Here is a 20802-nt window from a genome sequence, read left to right as displayed (position 1 = left end):
TTACACATTTAGTTGAATGATTAATCACATCAATTATGGAGAAATCTTTATGATAGCAATGAATTATTATTATTAGTATGTGATAATCGGGGAAAAAATTGAGTGGATTATTGGTGAATGTTCTTTCGTTGCTGGGGAATAATATGGGCCATTGAAAAAATTGAATTAACATTATACGAACGAGGAGATAAAGGACAGGATTAATGGGGTAATTAAATATTTACGCGGTGCTCTTCGAATATTTTGTAATTTGTCAAAGTAGTAGGAGCACAGAGCTGATTATTTTTAAATTGTTTGATTCGGGTGACTGACGACTTTTATTATTTTTACCGGCTATAAATGCAGAAGGATAAAAAATCGAAGACAGTGAAGGATGAGATGTTAGTAGAGGTTGTAAAAAAATGAGTACTCACCTTTCCAAATCTAGAAAGTCCACCGACGTGAGGCACTTGACCAGGCTCGTCCGCAGTACTGCAGTCTGCCCTACCGAACCAACACGTCAGTAACTCAGTAGCGACAATCGTATGCATTTGTTGGAAATAGATGGGCAGTGGGTTGGGGGGTCTAACTGGGCACTGGGTGAAGTGGAGCAGAGAATATAGGAGGACAAACCCCTCCTATAACGGCGATAATCCCCTAATCCCCCTCAGTATGACTGCCTTCGTATGGAGTATAGTTCACCTCGGGTTACACGAGAATTGGAAACTGTTATGTCAATAACATTATTCATGTGAGGACACGCGACCGCGCTACCTGATTAGGTGTACGCTACTCCCATAAATTTGAAAGGGACCACCCCAGCGAACTAAGCGTTACAAAGGCTTTAGGGAATATGGACAGGTATTATTCGACGCTGTTATAATTCTGGACAAGTTATATTGCGAGAGAGAATTCAGCGGGAAATTTAAGTCTGAACAGGAGCAGATTTGAAAGGAGTTTTAAGAGGATATTGCAAACCTCCTCATTCTCATAATTCATTCGGCTTTTGTAACGTCACAAAATGACTCGTTTCCTGTGTAGACGTTCATGTACCTCAACTCCCTGAAATTTACACGTTGATCGTGTATGCAAAACGGAAGATCTGAGGAATCTATGCGTTGTCGTGTCAAAGTGATCACGCAAGTACGTGTCGTGCATGGAGACCATTAATTTTCCCTGAAATTTTCGGGCTTTATTAATTTAAGCACTAAATATTTTCGATGTACGTGAAGAACTTGAACAAGTATCTTGGCTCAAGTGAATTATCTGGAATGATTAAAAAATGGGGAGTTTAACAGTTCTCAGAAAACTTTAATCAGAATTAATTTCCCTTTCATTTTCTCTCGAAAGTATCAGATCTTGTCAATCCTGCCCTGACAGAATAAATCATTCTTTCAAGTCTGATTAATTATCGAAAATTCTGTCCTTGAACCGGGTCCCCAATAAATCTGAAAAAAACGTTTCTCAAGAATTTAACAAACGATTGAATCTAGGTCCTAAATTATTTCCTCAAATTGACAATATTTTTTTTTATTGGGAGTATGAAAAAAATTTTTTATCTGATCCTCGAAGAACGACATGACTATATTTATGAAATCACCGTTTTTATCATTGTCCTCCCCTACTCATCACTCATCACATTTAATTCCCGGCGCGTATTGTCCCTCTGTTCCATAGACGATGTTACACGTTGAGCGTTAGAATTCTGGGAAACTCCGTTGCCAGGCAACCCACCATACGAACTACTGTGGATTTAGCAAGGCAACGTGGAAGCTATATGACAGAGTTGGAGGGATACAAACGCTTCACACAAGCATACAGACTCAGTCATCTCCACCGCAGGAACGTTTGGTCAACATTGCGTATTCGTGGTATACGGGGCCATACCCTATGCGGGCCATTGCTGCTTGTCCCTCTTTTCACTTGGTACACGTTTTTGTGGATGTTGGCACGTTATGACTGTTATCATGTAGCAACGTATCAGTTATGGTTTTTGAAGCACGGGCTTTTGATAGTCGATCGCTTTCGGCCATCATCGCTGATGATTTCAATTTTATCACCGTGTATCCTGTACGCATTAAGCGATGCTATCGCCGTGTCACTTCCATCGACAGAGCTTTTTTTTTGTGGTGTGTGTGACCCCGATGGGAAAGGTAATCACTCATCGTCAAAATAATCTACAAGGATTTTGGAGTTTCTCGGTGCTTATCGATGCGGTTATCACCCCAACGCTGACCTCATATTTTACGAATTTTATTTCACTTTTATCTCTGCATCCCAATGGTCGGGTTATTGTATTACGGTTATTCCTGGATTTTTTGGATGTCGTTTATTCTCAATTGTTATGACCCATGGAGACCGCAATGGTTAACCAATGGACGGTGAAAAAATACCCCCGGAAAATTACTGGAGAATACGGGAAAATGGCCTCGAGCGATGGAAATTTTGACGTCCAAACATCCATTTTTTTGGGGGGATAAATAGGCGAAAAAAAAATTTTCCGCACCGTTTAAAGTCCTTGTCTCGCATATCATTTTTTTAGCTTTCGTAAAAATGAAGCCATTTTATTGGGCTACTGCACAGCTAGTAATTTTCCTGGAATTTTTCATGACGTGGAGTTGGGTTACCACGTTCATAGTTGGAAAATTGATTACATTCGGTTGAGCCATCAATATTCATTCTCACGGAGGGATTTTTGGGCTGGACATCTCGATCATCCAGTGGTTCAAAGGTCATTTTGTCAGAAGGTTCGGTGTCAGGGATGAAAAAAATTTAATTCCAATTTTTTCCCAATATTTTCCGCCAAAATATCTCTTTACCGAATTTTGTTGGCATTTTATATGAGTGATCTGTTATTTTGTGAGTCTGTCTGACATGAGTGACTTCATCAACAGGTTGGGGGATACATAACGCTCAAGATAATGCCCCAGTTTTTTTCCCCTCTCGTATTGTAACCGCGTCTGTGAACACATCCCCTCGTACATTACCAAAAAGCAATTTATCTCTCGAGGCAGCGTTAAATCGAGGCGCACCGCCTTGTTGGTTAGTCCTAGTCAAATCATAATTCCTCTGTAATGAGACTGTCCACATAGGACATTTCCGTATCGACTAACGATAACTTTGATGGCCCCCCTGCGCGCGTTCCTCAATTGAATTATGATTGTGTCGCACATGGTGGCCGACACGTTTCCTCACTCGAAGTTTGTAAGCACAAGTGATGGAAATCTATTGGTTCGGGTGGTAATCGGATTAACTGGAAGATCAGGTAATCGGGTGTGCAGAGCATTGTGATACTGATGACACTTGGTGAGAAAAATCGGTGAAGAGAGGATGGGAGATGAGAAGCATTGACGTGAATTCACGTTGATGGAGGAGTCGAGCAGTTTTTGTATTTTATACCGGTTCTTTCACCCCATTGAAACCCCCTGCCTCTACGTTAAAATTTTTTAAAAAATGTTATCAAGCGAGAGTGCACCAAATTTCAAGAGCTACTTCATTAAAAATTTAACATTTCCGACCAAAATCATGATAAAACTTAATTTTAGCACTGAGTGCTCTCCCCCGGGAGCCACTGATTAGCGTATTCCCACGAATTTTCTGAACGCTGCGCATCTCAATTCATCTATTAAAGAATTAAAGCCATTATGTGAGAAAGTTCCGTCCGAACCTATCGAGGAAGTGATGAATATTCAACACGCCAATTTTCACCTCCTCCAGCCACTTCGACTGCTTCTTACCCCATCATAATCAAGCCATTAATGCCAGTAACGAGGAGCCCATTTTGTCACACAACTGACGGCCATCGCCCTAGAGATATTTATTAATTTTAAAACTACATTCAACAACTCGTACCCATCATCCTACCTTCCTCCCGTACCATCCGCATTCTTCAAATAAAATTGTCGGAATTTTTGATGTGCTACGCCAAGAAGAACTCGAACCTGGCGATACGAAAATTCCAAAGAATCTGATCTAAAAAATCCTATTAAATTATCCTCCAGTTTCTCCAACGCGAGGACAATTCTGTCACCGATCCTTCGGGTAGTTGCGGTTCGGGTCACATTCTTACAAGCTCCTCTTGTTAACAATGTAGGTACTCACCAAGGGGTATTACATGTATGTGTCAAGGTTAAATATCTCGTGCCAAGCTCGTAGAACATCCTCAGCACAGCTAAGCTCGTCCCAACGGCATGGCCACCTTCAACTCCTATAAGACTGGCTAATCTATGCTCTTTGTGAGCTTTTTCGATCCCTGAAATCGAGTAAAACATCTTATCATGTTATCTATTAAACTAGACATTCCAATAATTCCAAATCGCAGAAAAAAAAATTATATTTTCCTGAAGATAATCACTTCAATAATTCATTTTTTATTATCATCACATTTTATTACGAGATATAGATTATTATCATTATTATATGTATATATACGTATGTATATAAATATAGGAAGTATCGATCGTTGTTCCATGAATAATTACAGACGTGTGGTGGGAAAAAATAATGTAGTGGAGTAAATTTAAAGAAAACAGTCTCGAATGCTGAAAATACCGTTGGGAAGGGGTTCGTGAGGTAACTTACAAATGGCCGCAAGATGGCAATAGACATCCTACAGGGAGGCATTCGGTTAATTTGACCAGCATGAATTTGTGGACAGCTTGCATTGTAAATGATTGTGAAATTGGTCAAGGGGGATACAGACCACTTTACCGGTCATGCCACTGCATCAATACATGATCATGAAAATTATTATATTCTGGGAAAGCTGAGGATATCACGAGGGAATAATCTTCGAAGCAACGGAGTGGGTTAAATTCATTGCAATTTCTTTCGCGATCTGGAGAGACGGAGGAACGACCGGAAAAATAAGAAAGGGGCAATGATTTGTTTAGGAATCACACTGCAACGTTGCATAATTTTTAATAGGATGGTAATGGTATTTTAGAGAGAGAGAATGACATTTTTATTAAATTCTCTGGGATTTCCAGAACAATTTCATAAACCTCAAAAGACATCTGTTAAAAAATTCATGAAATTTCTATTCCGCCTGCACATGAGATGTCAGGAGACTCCCTCGAGATATCCATTACAAAACAGAAATGTCAACATACCTTCAGCAGTTGTGACAACGACCATGTGTTGAGAATGTTTATTCACAAGTCGTCGAATTAAGTCGATCTGCTCCAGTGCCAATTGAACAGAATCAAGATGTTGGGATGAACATGGCACGTAAGCTGACCAAAACTGTAATTTATTATTAACGTATTACATTTCCCTCGAGAGATGCTCCGTACATTGAGGATAATATAAATACATAAATGCTTGTTATCCTTTGTTCTCTACCTTGCGTATGAAATAATAGACTGTACACGTTTATTTACTCAGCGCAACAAAACATGTATGCTTTGTCACACCGCATATGTCAGTCACAAACTTGTATTCCACTTTTGGACTCGGTGATGCGTACGGTGCCTCCTCGCGTTTATATGAGAAGTCGGTTTTGATGTGGGTGTGCGCCAAGGAGCGGGAATTTAGTCATTTTTAATTTATTTATGAGAAACCGACGAGGCTTTGAGCTTTCAAAGAAATTAAATGCTGTGGAAACAAATAGTGCCTTTTAATTCGACGAATCAATCGCACTCCAAGTTAATTATGGGATAATCATTATCAAAAAAAATGGAGAGCTGTCTTGAGAAAAATGTCTCGAACAGTTGCAAATTGGTTGAATATTGGGGAAATGAATATTCCTGGTCCTTTCGAGCAAAGTCCTTTGGTAGTTAATTACCATTTCATTCGATAGAACCGTAAATTGGAGAGTGGTTGACGAGGGAAAGATGTTGGTTGGACCAGGACTCTATATTTCGTCTGATGAATCCAATTGCAAGTCAATTATCTGACAAGTGAATTGTCCATTCAATGAACAAATGTTTATACCGCACTCTCGATGAGATTGCCAGTATTCCACTCTCGGTTTGTTCATGCGAAAGCTGGGGCTTCATATGGGTGTGCAGGTCCCATTCATGAAAATGAATGTCAATTCAATCATTCTATTCTTGTATTTTTATGAAAGTTGTGAAATCAGCTTTGAATCTAGCGCGCTTCGAGGTAAAAGAAAACCCCTCTTTCAATTTCGGGGAGTATCCTTTGGTACTTTATTTACCATTCAATTTTATTGAACTGTTTGAAAAAAAAAATCAGTCCAGGGAAAATCCAATCTGGCCATTGGATCCAAACGAGTGTTTCAAAATTGCTGAAAATTCGAATCAAGTTCACCCGCACATAAACGATCGGCAAAAGTTCAGCAATAAAATCGCCCAATCAAAATTTTAATCTATAGAACTTGTTATTTTGATGTGGAAATGCTCTTGAAGGTATCAAAGTCATCGTGTCCACATTTAGATGATTTTTCATTTAAAATCTCACTGGGATTTTGTAAACATTTCCAAAAGACCCTCACAAACATTTTGAAATTGAAAAATAAGTTATGAGTGACGTAGAATATGAAGGCCTGATGCCCAGGGGGAAGGGCGTTATTCTCCATCCACCATTTCACATTATCTGACAAGTGAATCGTCGAGTGATTCAATTAACGAATGTCTGTGCTTCACTGTCGATGTAAAATACCTGCATCCCCCCCAGCTTAATACACAAACGCACTTGTGACGTGACTATGAGTTAAAGAACTAGAATTTAGTAATTTTAAATTTGCAGAGTGAAGAAGGGGAATAAAAAACTGCAAAATGGTTCCGTAGTAACACGAAATATCGCTCAGTGCTTAATGACCACTTTATTTTATGAAACCCCAGTGGGAAATTATGAGTTACACTCTATCATATTTCCGTTAATTGATCCAAATTTTATTCAATCATTTAACAATCGAATTGCCCATTTATTTAATAAAAACAGTTCATGGCTCACTTTCGATGTAAAATAGTATGGATTGACGTGTGACATTGATTGAGCGATTCGAATGAAGGCTGACCGCAGCGGCACAACCAGTGAAAAATAAAACCGAATGTCCTGGTGGCTCTACTCCGGTCTCCAATATGTTGTCAGGATAAAAGACATTTGACAAGAAAAAAAATATTCCGATAGGAATGAAAAATATGGAGATACATTTAACGTCGAAATTTAAATACATGTTGATTCAGGGAGAGCATTGGAGCGGGATCGAAAGCGATTGGCGAAGTACTGAATCACTGATTGGGAAATGATTTTCGATTTTGCAAGAGAAAAAAAAATCCGTAATCTTATATTCATGGGAATAACTTAATTTCGTTTCATACCAGAGGGAAAATAGTCTACCTACATTTATCGATCTCTTGACATGAATATTGCTATCCACCAAATTTCGCCTCAGGCATTATGTGCCCTACATTTAAGGCAGTTGAACCTCAGCAAAGAACCGATCCCCAAGATCATGGGGGAGGAGAAATTCTCAAAATTCGAATTTACCCTTCATAGTATATAGACAACGTATGACGTGCCTTTGTTCCTTTGCTGACTGAGGGTAAACTTAATTATATAGAGACTAAAACGTACCGAAAGCGTTATGAAATTAAATGAATCTGTTTAGGGAGACGGGAAGAGAAGTAAAATAAAATAAAATAATTTAATCTCGCTTCCGTTTATTATTCGCAACATATGATCGTAATTAAAGTTACATAATTGATCGGTACATTGAAGTATTCAATCAATTTTAATGAAACGAGTGCGACGAGCTTTCCAAATGATTGCACGTACAGTCCAAGTGGAACAAAGAGTGATTAATATTTTGAAATCAACGGGCCTATCTTTTGTTCAGTAACAAAAATTTCTCCCCTCTCTTTCTCTCTCTGATTTTCTCCATTACGAATGTACTCCACCACCCGCTGCTCCATTTGCAATGCTCCAGCATCCCCGGGATCTCAAATTATTCACAGTAATACAAATAGTCACATCTTCGTGGCAATGCCTAGATGATAGAATGCTACCCGAGCTTTTTTTCAATTTTTCATTTTTTTTCTCACTCGCACATCATTTCCCCGAGTTTATTCCACACCAGTGACAAATAATTTTTCATAATCATTTCCTGTTTTTCAAGCTTGGTCGTAGCATCCTGACAAATACACACTGTGGGCTTTGAAAATTTCTGCCTCGTTACTGTCTCGATTCGATCCGCACCCCCAACATTTTCATTGTCTCCTGCCTTCTGTATATTTTTATAATGAAACCCAAATAAACGAAAAATGAGTTGTGATTCTATTGTCGTTAGTCGGTGAACGAAATAACATTCATTCCCGGTGAAAACTCGGTGAACACCAAATACAACGAATACATGTGATAAATGAGCATTGTTAATTTAACCCCCAAAGTTATAATGAAAAAACATTTGTCCATCTGCAAAACTTTACGTAACAATTATCCCCGAAAAGTTGCAATATTTCCACCAACAAAAGTCTCCAATTATTTCTTCAATGCCATTATTATGGAGCCACAGTTTCGTTCATAATTAACTTTGTTAATACCCCAGTAGCTTGAATCGACTAGACACGGATTGGTTTACTAATTGTGCTACTTAACCTGGCATGTAAATACTCACTTGAGCTGCTACCATTCCCTCCTTCAGTCTTCTGAGATCAGTGTGACTCCAGGCTGATTGTGACCACGGCTGGCTGCCCTTTAAATCCTCAAACCTGAAGTCACGCAGTTGATTTTTCAGGAACTTTCGGATGTTCCAGGGTAGATCGTTGTGCCTGAAATAATAACACGATATTTTTTACTCACACAACCATTTATTTACCCCCAAACGAAAGTCATTAACTCATAACGACCGAACGTTTGATGGAGCCAAATGGCCCCCAACGTCAAAGCAAAATCCATTCTTTTGCAATAACTAATTCCTGCACTCAGTGGAGATTTTTAAATATTCAGCTAATTGAAAAACATCAATCAACCCCCTCCCGTGTTTATCCTCGAAAATCCTATCGCCGAAATTCCCTGAAAGTCTCGAAAATTCTCCAAAGAAATAATGACGAGAAATAAGTAAAGCGAAGCCCCTGAGTATTTCAATCGACTCTTTTCATACGCGATTCATTAAATCTATTAAATCCAGTCGAGTGGAATTGATCCTCTTCCGTTACAAAAACCTGGAAAACATGATCAACTCTAACGACCCGATAATTATAAGCCTCCCCATAAAAAAAATCCCCCTCCCCCTCGCGTTCCTCTCGCTCCATCCGTCCGTCGCTGAATTTACTCCCAAAAGCCGGGGAAAAAAATCATGAACTGAAGTCCAAGGGCTTGCGTGTTAAAATTCCAGTTGTTTTTATTAGTAAAATATATATACACCCCTCGTAAGCGCAGAGCAAAGAGTCCTCAGAGAGCTCTAAAAAAACCCCCGCATCTCTCCTCAGACAGAACCACTCGTGACCAGCAGATGTTTATAAAACGAGTTTCCATGAGTAGTTTTAAGAAATTACTTTCTCAGTAGAGTATACACACACACACACACTGTCAAGACTACACCTGTACAACTGCTTTGCTACACCTCACACCCAGGAAAATGCGTAAATTCACCAGCAACTTTTCAAATGGAGTCTCTCGTACTTTGCATTTGCCCCAGAGGAAGAGGACACATTTCCTCGAGCGTTTGTATATTTCATACGCTACACATACGGAACCCGTATCGAATATGATAAATGCACAGGGGGGTGAACTGTCGGGGTGAAAAGTCATTCATCAGAATTTTCAGATAGGATAGGTCTCCTCAGTTCTTTCCCTTTTTTTTTTATCGCTCGTCTTGAATTTTTCGATAGGACTTGGTAGGGGACTGCGAAGAATTCCCTCTAGTCAAGGATAAAGTGTTTCTGTTTGTCACACGTGAGACACACAATGAGCAACGAGATTTGTTGGGTGTACTTGAGAGACCACTTTAAGTACTCGCACAGGTACTAAAGATAAGATTGAGAGTGAGATATTGTTCGGGTGAGGTAGGAGGCTATCAGAAATCTTCACATTGGGCTAATCGCCGAGGGGTTGGGGACGTGGTATGAGGGGGTGGGGATTAGGTTCACGGTCAACAATTGCCTGGGGCCAGGGGTGAGATTCTCTGGTTGAGCTATTGCCATTGATTTTTTATTAGGATTAATTGGAGGGATTTGATTGCATCTTCGTGTGGAGAAAATCAAGACGTCTTTTTTCGGGTGAAGGAAATTGGATTTTCGTGAGGTCAATTTGCCATTTATTTATTTTTCCAGTGGGATAATTGATTAGTTAATTTGAAACTGAAGGTTTCGGTTGTTCTGTCAGCAGATGACCGGTTGTTGAAGTGATGGGAGGGGTCAGGGGAGTGTCAGTCGTTGATATTCTTTTCCTTTTCGGAGTATATTCCAGTCTTTTATGTCGGGAATAAAAGGTCCACGGTCTAGGGATGATTTACAGCAGGCGAGGATAGATTATCCACAGATAGTAATAAAATATCTCTTTTTAGGAGTCATTCATGCCGAAAAAATGGCGAGCAGTCCATACATTTTATTCGTAGATTTTTTTTATGCTCCAGGGGAAAAGCCTGGAATATTCTTGAGAAAACATGAAATATCCTGACTGGGATTTTATTTATCATGTCCTGCACGTTTCATAGTCTTTATTAATCCAGTTGTATACAAAAAACGCGCTTTCCACAGAAACTGAACTCTTTCTAGACGACTCAATTTCTTTTGTGGCGATAATTCTCTTTTGTCATGAGTGCATTCCTTCTGGACTTGCGCAGCATCAAAGAAACTTGAAATTATATGTATTTCAAAACCTCGGAGAAGAAATTTTTAATCCCTAATAGTCCACACTGGAACGGAATTAAGAAATTTCACTTCGGTGACTCTCGGGTTCCTGGTGACCGCACAATCGAGTGAATCGAATTGACGTTAATTTGTTACGATTAATTCCCTTTGCTACTGCATTACACCTTCTAACAATTTTAAGAGCATGAGTGTACATAATTAATGTTCAACGCGTTTATGGTATTATTACGTCGTAAATGTGAACGAGGCAATTAGCTGCCTCCCCGGAGGATATATGTGCGACTGAGTGATTTTGACTCACTCATAGATCTTGAAACTGTTGGAGCTCTTTGCCACTAAGGCAATAGGAAGCTCGCAGACGGATTCATTTACTGGTTTTTCTTTTTGAGTTGTAGAAAATAATTCTTCTCCGCAAAACAATTACAAAAATTTTCACACCCACTGGATTGCAATTTTCCCCAGCCCAAATTCAAGGAAATTTTTTGTTATCCCAAGCTGAATTTCGGGAATATGGTGATTTGCTCAGCGAATAAATTACACGTTGAAAAATATTTTCTTTAGCTACACGTCCTGGGATCGCTCGACGGGTATCCAGGACACTTAGCATAATAATAATTATCCGACTCGAGGCTGTAAACCCTCCAGGGTATTCTAAGGGAATTAGCTGTGACACGCATGCATACTCATAAGCGTGACAGTGCATATTTTTCTTCCATAAGTTTTTTATGAGCCTGCACTCTTCAACTAATGCTCACACCTTTGAATGGAGTTGATTTTACGGCCAATTTCTTTTTACTACGGGTTGTGACGTTTAAATTAAGTTCATTTAGAATTTTTCGGTAATCGGTGGAATTGTTCTTCACATTTCCCTCTGTCATAAATAATTTATACATTAAAAAATTCTCCAGAACAAAATTTCGGGTCAAACAAATTGATTTTCTGATGAAAAATTAATGAATAAGACTTCAGGGCTTGAACGACTCAGTATCTGTTCCCAAGAACAAATTCCATTGTTTAATGTCTAAAGGAGAGTCATAACCATATTCTGTGAAGGTACCATCGTATTTCATTGTATGAAATGTAATGCTCTGGGGCTTCTAATACCCGGCACACACATGAAACACGTATTCCACTTATTCCAAAAACACAAGTGATAAAATTCTCCGTACTTTATACCCCAGCTTTCCCTGTCAACCCACCTCCCTCACTTCATTTGTAAGGAGGTTGATAGAGTGAATGGGGCTTTCTTGGAAAATTCATTCTCCCACAGTTCCCTCAAATGGTCCATCCCAGCGATCCAAGTGCACATAAGTTTTATATTAATTGTGTATAAATTTCCACAGCCACTTCCCCCAAGAAATTGAGAGGGCATTAATAATTCCAACGGGATTACACGAGATTGGCTTCAACTTTTTCAATTTTTTTCTCATCCTCCAGCCAAGTTTGACTATTCGTTAAGAGTAATACATATGGATTGAGGGTTCAGTTAGCAAAGTTTTTTTCACTCCATATCGGTTATTCCATCTGGCATCAACTACCGAAGTCATTAGCGAAGGTTTTTCCGACTTCCACGGTCTTTTTTTTAAATCCGCTCAATTTTGTTTATGTATTCCACACAAATAGAACTCCAATGGTATTATCCGGGAGGCTCTATGCTATGTATATCGATGGAATTGGGGATTGAACTCGATTTTATTTTCGTTCCGATATTACTCGATCAAAAATTTATCAGAAAATTTAAGAGAGCGGATATTTTTGAAAAATATACTGAAAATATCTTGCATTCACCCAAATTCTATAATTTAAAAATACAATTTCCACTGAGATAATGTTTTGTTGTACCAAAATGCACCGTAAACGCAGACTAAAATCAACATACATTGCATTTTAGTAGAAGCAACGGGTGTGTGTTTATGTATTAGCAAAAAAGCATCAGTTTACGGAGACTCTCAAGGGTGTGTTATACGGAGTTTATTTTTTTAAGAGAGAGATTAAATACATTAACGTTATCACTAATTGCAGGGAGAATAGATTAACGAACGAGCACAATCATAATTATTATAAACATATATTCGCACATTCAGATGCAATACAATGGGTTTGTTTGTTTTTCGTGTTATTTACGACGGATTTTGGTGCGAGAAAAATACTGTGACTAATTCCACGTCTGTGGGATTATTCCTACAATTTAAAAAATTATAATTATCACCTCAGTCACTGAAAATATATCCCATTATGAAAACAATACCCTTAATAATGCTGTCAAGTGTTATCAAACGCGCAAATGTCTTAAATAAAATATAAATCCCTAAAATACAACACAATTCTAATTTTCTCACCTGGTTTTCTCCGGTAATTGTTATTCTAATTGAAAAAGTACGCTGTCACATTTTTTATACCTCCGGGCGACGTAGGTATGTACAATTGTACTCGAGCAGTATTTTTTTCCTCCCAGAGCCGAGCAACTGAAATACGAACACTTTTCTCATGTAGATTTTTTTACAGTTCGTAGTAGCTCCGCAGCCAGAAAGTGCTTACCCCGCAGAACGTTGAAATAACGAATGATAATGATAGCACATAGTAGATGGCAAATATATAAATGTGTTGGGAGAGTGAAAAAAAAAAGTGGCAAAATTTACAGGCAAAGAATCGAATAAAGCATTTTCCTTTGCTGACACCGGTACTGCACAATCGAGTGAAATATCTCCTCCGGAAATGGGGCATCGAAAATATTGGGACTCCTGAGAGGGCGATGTCAGATGTCTCGAGAGTCTGATGTCACGAAGGGGATTAACTCAACAATGTGTCATGACGTGTAATGGAAATAAGAAATATGATGACAAATATGTCGAGTTTTGTCCTCGGGAAATGTTCATTTTCATTTATATGGGACATAAAAACGAAATTAATGATAATCGTCTCGGCATCGACCTCTCTACTGAGTTTGCAATAATTATTAATATTGAAAAAATTATAAAAACTGTATCTCTCTATTTAAATCTTGATGAAACTCCGCTGAGGATAGAACGATTGGGGAAATTCGCTAATTAACTCAATTAATTTAGTTTTATAATAAAAAATAGAGCTTCGGGGGACTCGGTAATAAATTTAAATAATATTCAATGGTAATAATTCCTCGTATTTGCTAGACGGTGCTTCTATCCGACGACCCGTCCCCCCTCTTGTGCGAATGACAACAATAACACGGGGATTACGCAGAACTATACAGTCGCGGAAAATGAGGGAGCCGATAGGAAAAGCCAGAAAAATTTCGTGGAATAGTCAGTCAGTGGCTGCGAAAGCCCCCGGTAACTCATGAATTCGCGATATAGTGTGAATGTGTATTCACGTGAGTTGTGGCAAAGTGTTTGATGGAAAATATTTTCCCTCCGGAGGGTTCGAATACCTCGAAGTTGTGTCCCACCTTCCGGGACATGTGTGTACGATTAAAAACGTAATGGGAAAGCCCATGGTCGAGGCCAACGAACACTTGGTCGTCCTCCACAGTTTGGAAATGCTCATATTGACATTACTCAGGTAAATTGTTAATTATAGTAATACTAATTTGATTGAATTCGTACCATTGAACATGAATATATGAATCGATTCCTAATATTTGTGTGTGCCATCAATTCCGGGTAAACAGTCCAATTAATTATCCCTGGTAGATTCGCGACTACTCATTTTGCTTGGGTAAACATGTTATTTCCCGGAATGTTTTATGAATAAATAATTATAAATCGAGTAGAGGAGGGAAGTGAAAAAATGTCATGGACATTGCACACCCTGTGATAGCCCGTAACTTTAATCGTACGGTGGGGGGTCGAGTAGCGCTCGATTTCCAGTCACAATCGATAACGAGGAAGATATTGCGAGGCACAAGATGTGGTTACAAGATGGGGGGGAAGATCAGTCAATTGGTATCGAAGTGTCGTAGCAACATATAGACTGACAGAGTGCGATAATGAAGCGAGTATGAACGCTAATCAATAACTATTATTAAACTGTTTGTGTGATTAAAGAGCTCAGGTAATTGTACACTGAATATGCTTGAATTGTTTGTAATTAGATATTCTATTGTACCGATGCGCCTGGAGAATATACACGGCGTGTGGTACAGTTAAAGTGAATAGCTCAATTTGTGGGATTAGTGCGTATTTTGTTAGAAATTATTTTTTCTGATTCAAGCGAACGATAAATATTAGATTTCCGGTTTAGGTGAAATATTTATTTGCCCTCATTTATTCAACTTCCGAACTGATTTATCTCCGCGCAGCTCTGGGGGGGAAATTAAAGACGATCTTCCAAATTTTATTGATTCGTTAAATTAATTAATGGAAAAATGATTTGTTGAAATTATCGCGTTGATGAGTATTTTTTTCGTTAAATGTCTATACAATGGTTGTCTGCACTCTATCTATTTTGTAACGAAGTGAATAGGACTAGCTTTAAATTGAATTTCCATTCAGAAGAAGATTGTATGTTCTCGTGAAAATTAAATTCTCCCATTGTTTGGAGCTTGCACATTCAATATTTCGGAAATTTCGAGGTTTACATTGTGTCCCTTCGTATTCCACACGAGATACCCAGTTTTACAAACGATGAAAAAGTGCTATGACTACCAACGAAGCGATTTACTTGGGAAGAACGAGGTGACGGCCGCATTTCATATCTCCCTGTACAGGATGCGTCGCACACATCGATCGTTGGGGGAAAAATAAAACCACTTCGAACTATATCTCGTATTTTCCACTGACGTTTCTTGCATCCAAGCCCCTCCACTCATTTTTTTTTTTTTGAACTTGCTGTGTCTCTCTGAGGTTTTTCCTTTCACTCTTGGTGCTGGAATAAGCGCTTTTCATCGAATACTGGGGAAAGTCGAGGACGGGCATTGCTACGCTTTTCATATCATTCAGTCTCTTAGCACTGGTTAATCTTGCAAATTTGTCTTTCACATCAGTCATACCGCTGAGCTTTTTCACTCGGTATTTTTCTCATTCACGAGTATGTGACGCCTTTGTAAGTGTAATCTTTAAATATTTCTAAAGCGTGACATGAACATCGAGTAATCAGATGCCAGATATTTTTTCTATTAAATTCACTGGTCAATAATTCAAGGGAATCGATTTTTTCATTGAATTGAGCCCTGAATATCTCGACTTTTTTTTTCTCCCTGTGAAATTATATCCGGAGCATTAAATTTTATGAGTCGTTTTTTTTTCTAAATCGAATTTCAACTCACTCTTCTGAAAATTACTACTGCCCATGAAAGTTCAATTGTTCTTAACAGAAACGAACACTCAATTCTTCGATATCTCCCGCCAATTTTTCTGTAATACTCGCTAGTCAGGTGTTGGAAATAATCACGAAAATCACTAAGAAAAAATATCCTTCTTAGGTACATCCACGTCGACGCAGACTTCCGATAAAAAACATGTTTACAATCGTTCAACTAAAAGTCCATCCTTCTCGTTGCATTGAATTCCAGCTGCAGGGCATAAAAAGACATTACTCCAAAGTAGAAAGTTATGATGGTTATTTTTATTGCCAACGCGCATAAACCCGGAAAATTCATGAATTGTTTTCAAGATGAAAATGGCATCGACGTATATCACCGAGATATTAAACCCACTCTTCTCCGTTCAATCCCATCGCATAGATGCAAACCAGGGCTTTACGAAGCAATTTTTCTCAACTCAATCCCCCTCTACCCCTTTCCAACCTCCGGATCATCGAGTTCGTAGTCGAAAAACCATTTTATTCACCAGAAATCCCCCCTGAGAATCCCAAAAATAGGGAAGAAAGGATGCAATTTTACCCCACAAAGGACGAATTCGTTGGCTTTCTGATCTGGTGAACTTATTTGTACTAGAGGACGTCGATACACTGTAGTTGCACAAAGCTCAAAAAAAGATCTTGGATGCGAAGCATGCATGACCAAGTACGCACGGAGAAAGAGTCACATCGGATATTCCAAGTGTGTAGGGAAAAGCTGGAGAAAAAAAAAAGCCACATCTGCGAACCTCCGGGTTGTCGAGCACATTTTTTACGCGAATCAAAATGAAAAATTGGAAAATTGTTTTTAAACCGCCACAGGGAACAAAATTTTATTTGTTTTATCACCAAAGTCTCAACAAAAATTGACCTAACAAGTGGTTCAGATCTCATTTTTATCAAAAATTTCCTTCTCTGCACAATATCACGAAAATAATAATTTTTCATTTTGGAAGTCTGACCAGAAATCTTGTTTACTACTGCTAATAATTTAATCCAGACTTATCCGCACATCAAATGAATATTTATTAGCCGTAAAAAACGTTAACAATCGTTGAAAAAAAATTTTAAACTATAACATAACGTCTGAAAGGACTTTTCCTCATAATGAAAACGGTGGAGTAGGTAAAATTTCCCTTCTCGACATACGTCTCCCAGTTTTTCATTATCATAAACGATATTTCGTGGTGTTCTCATGCCACAGCTGACATAACCCACCTATAACAGGCGTCTGAAGTGCCACCGAGGTCGTTCTCCGTAAAAATAAAGAAAAGCCCACGATATTGTATAAATGCGCATGTTTTATTGGTAATATTTTCCCGGTGGTAACCACTTACGTAGCACCTCACCCCGTGACATTATTACAATTTTCTTTCCCACAACTCTCCGCGTATTAAACTCACTTTATTAAACCCATTTGACTTTTCATAACTTAATCCTCACACGTCGCCGAGTGAATAGTTGATAACAATGAGTGTATTATTCATTAATGCTTACCCATCTATGAGAGGGACGTCTCGAAGTATCCTGCGGGCAGCTGCCAGCCGATCTACGGCATGAGCAGCCAACAGGATCCTCATCAAAAGCTGACCCAGCACCATGACACCCATCACCATCCTCATCCTCCACCTCGCTGGGCCCGCAGGTTGCTTTCACTGATAATGTCTTCATGCCATAACCCAGATGCTTTCGTTACACATGTACCATTGAATATCTGGCTTACGCCATTTCGAGTGATCAATTATTCTCTCTTGGTTGAATATTTGACGAGGGTGAATGCTCACTGATGTGACACACTGTTAAACCAAATTACCTGACTTTCAACGTAATTCAGTGATTTTCTCCACTTTTTGATAATTACTTACACGCTATTATTTCGAGTATTTAAGTAGGTACAATACCATGATTGAAATTTGATAAGAAAAGATAAAAAAAAATAACGTATCATACGTGTACTTCACCTCCTCGAATGTCACTGAATTGTACAGCAAATAGTGCGGTGGAATTGAACGTAGTCAAACTCAATTTCACCGGATACCATCAAGAGTCCTCAATTCAACGTTTGAAAACGTGGTATACATACACACTGGTGAGCCGTAAGCTCCGGTCAAAAAAGGCTAAAAGCTTGTTATCGAGTAACCGATATCACCAATACCAAAACCATCATAACTCGTTGATACAAATGTTCACTGAAGTGACTTTGTTTCTACTTTAAGTTGTTCAATTTTTTTTTTTTTTCACTGTAAGATCTGTCTGTCAGTGTGTCATATACACAAGCACAGACACTGCAAGTTAAAGCTCTCGTGGGTGTCGTTAAGGGTAGGGGTAAGGAGGGGGGGGGAGAGTCTGTGAGACCGCGGGGATAGCTGGGTAGCTCGTTAGTGCACGGTGATTAATTAGCTTGCCCCTGGCATATCAAGTTGTGGGTGATAGTGAAAGATGAAACAAGAATTGAAGATGAAGGTGAGGGCTCTTCAAATCATGATGTCGTTGCCTTTTCAGTCGCTTCTTGGTAAATTCAAAGGAGCTTTTGCTGGTTAGTTTATCGAGTTTTTCAACAACTTGCACTATTCACAGCACTAGTTGTTTTTTTTCTTCTGGATATTCTCGTGATAAATATTGACTGATATTATTATTCGAAGATCATTTCATCTGGAAAGTCCCAGGATGTTGTCTCGTGTGGGGAATTTGAAAAAAACTTTCACGATGACACCAACAAGTGAGACGAGAATTTGATATGAGGAGCATTCAGTAATGACCAATGCACCTTCCCCTCCCACGAAATTCAGATAATCTTGATCCGGTAAAGTCCCCGGAGGACATGTCATCCGTGAACTTTGAAGACGGTTTCGCGGATAGGGAACAGTGAGACAAGAAGTAGATATGAAATGAAATATTTCTCGTGAAGATTTTGGGGAATTATGACGTAAAGTTGTTCCGAGTAGTTGAAGTTTATCGGATAATTCGTACACAACTTCACTCGAGCCTAGACTTTTATTCACCCGTATGTCTTGTTGATATTCGACCTTCAATATTCATTCGAGCCACTCCTCAGCACAGCTCAATTTATCACAGGGGGGGGACAGGAGTCCCTGGAGATGATGTCATTCGTAAACTTTGAAGACACACGAGTATCACCGAAAGTCGAAATAAGCACTAGATACGAGCAAGTCCTTCAAACGGTGAGACAACTCCGATTTCGGGTATTTCTTGGGGAATTCATCAAGATTTTTCACTCTCGTCTGCACAAAGTTCAATTTATCTTGATTGGACAGGCGTCCCAGGAGGTTATGTCATGTCCTACCGAGAGATGAGATGTGCCCTTCAAATCATGATGCCTCTGTCACTTCAGATTGTTTACAGCGAAAAGTTCATCAGGATTTCGAGTAAATTTCCGACACTTGCGCAATGAATTTTACTCCATCATTTTCCTTTTTTTTTCTCTCTTCTCTCACCGTAGGGGATACCTTTGTATGTCTTCTTAATATTGCACCTTCATTCTTGATCGTTGCACCTCTCGTCTACTCTGAGTTCAATTTATCTTGATCGGACACGAGCCCCAGGGGGACATGTCATTCGTAAACCTTGGGATCTTACATAGCGTCCAGAAATAGCTGGATACCACGTATTTGGAATGGTGTACTAAAGTTGATCGTGGAAAACCCTCCCTCGGAATTTGATACGAAAATACGGGAAAACGATGACGGGCCAGTTTTATCGTGTTTTACACGACTCCCTCAGGTGTATTTTCATATGCAGAGCACAGTCGTAAAGGTATTCACCTGCTTTCGTCTTCAGCTACTACCGAACAACTGACGTTTTCGACGTTAGAATTTGAATTATTCAGTGATATTCATACCTGACGAAGGAATGTTTTTATTTTCAATTTTTCACCAGATACAAAAGCAGCGTGAAAAACCAGAGAACGAAGGAAATTTTTTTTTCGTCGTGTACCACAGGACAACAGCACGCCTTAACGTTAACGTATTTGCAACACGTCTTGTGGATTTCAAAGCGATGAAATTCTGAGGGGTTGCAATAATTAATGTATTTAATACTGAATTTTCCCTGGGGTAGTCCTAGGTCAGTGCTTCGATAGTTGGAAATTCAATGCGTATTATTTGATGAATAAACACGATGTTCTTGATGCTGTTGGTGGTGAGTCTTATTGATACAATTTATCGATGAGAGACTGTGAATAACTCACCGATATATTCAGCTTAATCAATTTCTAACTGCGTTTAATGTACGATCCACTTTTCATTCCGGTATTTCGATGGGAATTTGAATAGTATTTGTGGCGTCCAATTACGCTGACTCACATTGCCATGAATGATCCATTCGAATGGATTAAAATCATTTTCACGTAACGAGGGATATACGTAACAGTGTAAATTCCGTCAGCCACTGATGATAGACCCCAATTAACTGTTACCAATATCTACTGCACTCTGTATGCCAATTAAATGTTGGTAATTAGGCATTGACATTAGCTGATTTATTTGAATTGTCGGGTTGTGAGGGAAATCTTTGGTGAATTGACAATGGTAATTTGATTAGGTGTGGTGCGGGTGAGACAAATAGTGATGATGAAGAGTGAGTGGGTGGTAGACTTGATAGTATCGCGATCAGTTTGGATGCTGAGGTAGGACTCACCAGGGGTACGATATACGCGGCCCGGAGTTGAAGACCCGACTGGCGAATACGTCGGCGTTTTCCTCTCATAGTATTGCGCAAGCGTAGCCAAGTTATTCGTCGGTGCTCGTCTTCT

At 39.1% G+C, this 20802-nt stretch overlaps 1 protein-coding gene across 6 annotated transcripts in view; it reads right to left on the bottom strand.

Moving 5' to 3' along the window:
* The window catches only part of LOC135170197 (dipeptidase 1), a 30259-nt gene extending 9457 nt beyond the window's left edge, over positions 1 to 20802 (bottom strand). Inside the window, exons 1-6 of one of the 6 annotated variants that reach the window (XM_064135787.1) lie at positions 17897 to 20802; positions 17529 to 17827; positions 8561 to 8714; positions 5091 to 5223; positions 4081 to 4231; positions 414 to 483 (exon numbers count right to left, since the gene is read on the bottom strand). In XM_064135787.1, the coding sequence (XP_063991857.1) occupies positions 414 to 483; positions 4081 to 4231; positions 5091 to 5223; positions 8561 to 8714; positions 17529 to 17653 (633 nt within the window). In that variant the 5' untranslated portion in view covers positions 17654 to 17827; positions 17897 to 20802. Of the gene's footprint in view, positions 1 to 413; positions 484 to 4080; positions 4232 to 5090; positions 5224 to 8560; positions 8715 to 17528 lie in introns of all 6 variants that reach the window. The other 5 variants (XM_064135788.1, XM_064135786.1, XM_064135784.1 and 2 more) reach the window with 5 other exon arrangements.

The sequence above is a fragment of the Diachasmimorpha longicaudata genome, chromosome 16 (genome assembly GCF_034640455.1).
Source record: "Diachasmimorpha longicaudata isolate KC_UGA_2023 chromosome 16, iyDiaLong2, whole genome shotgun sequence".
NCBI lineage: Eukaryota > Metazoa > Arthropoda > Insecta > Hymenoptera > Braconidae > Diachasmimorpha > Diachasmimorpha longicaudata.
The sequence above is the reverse complement of the archived record's forward strand: the minus strand, read 5'-3'. Positions and strand labels throughout refer to the sequence as shown.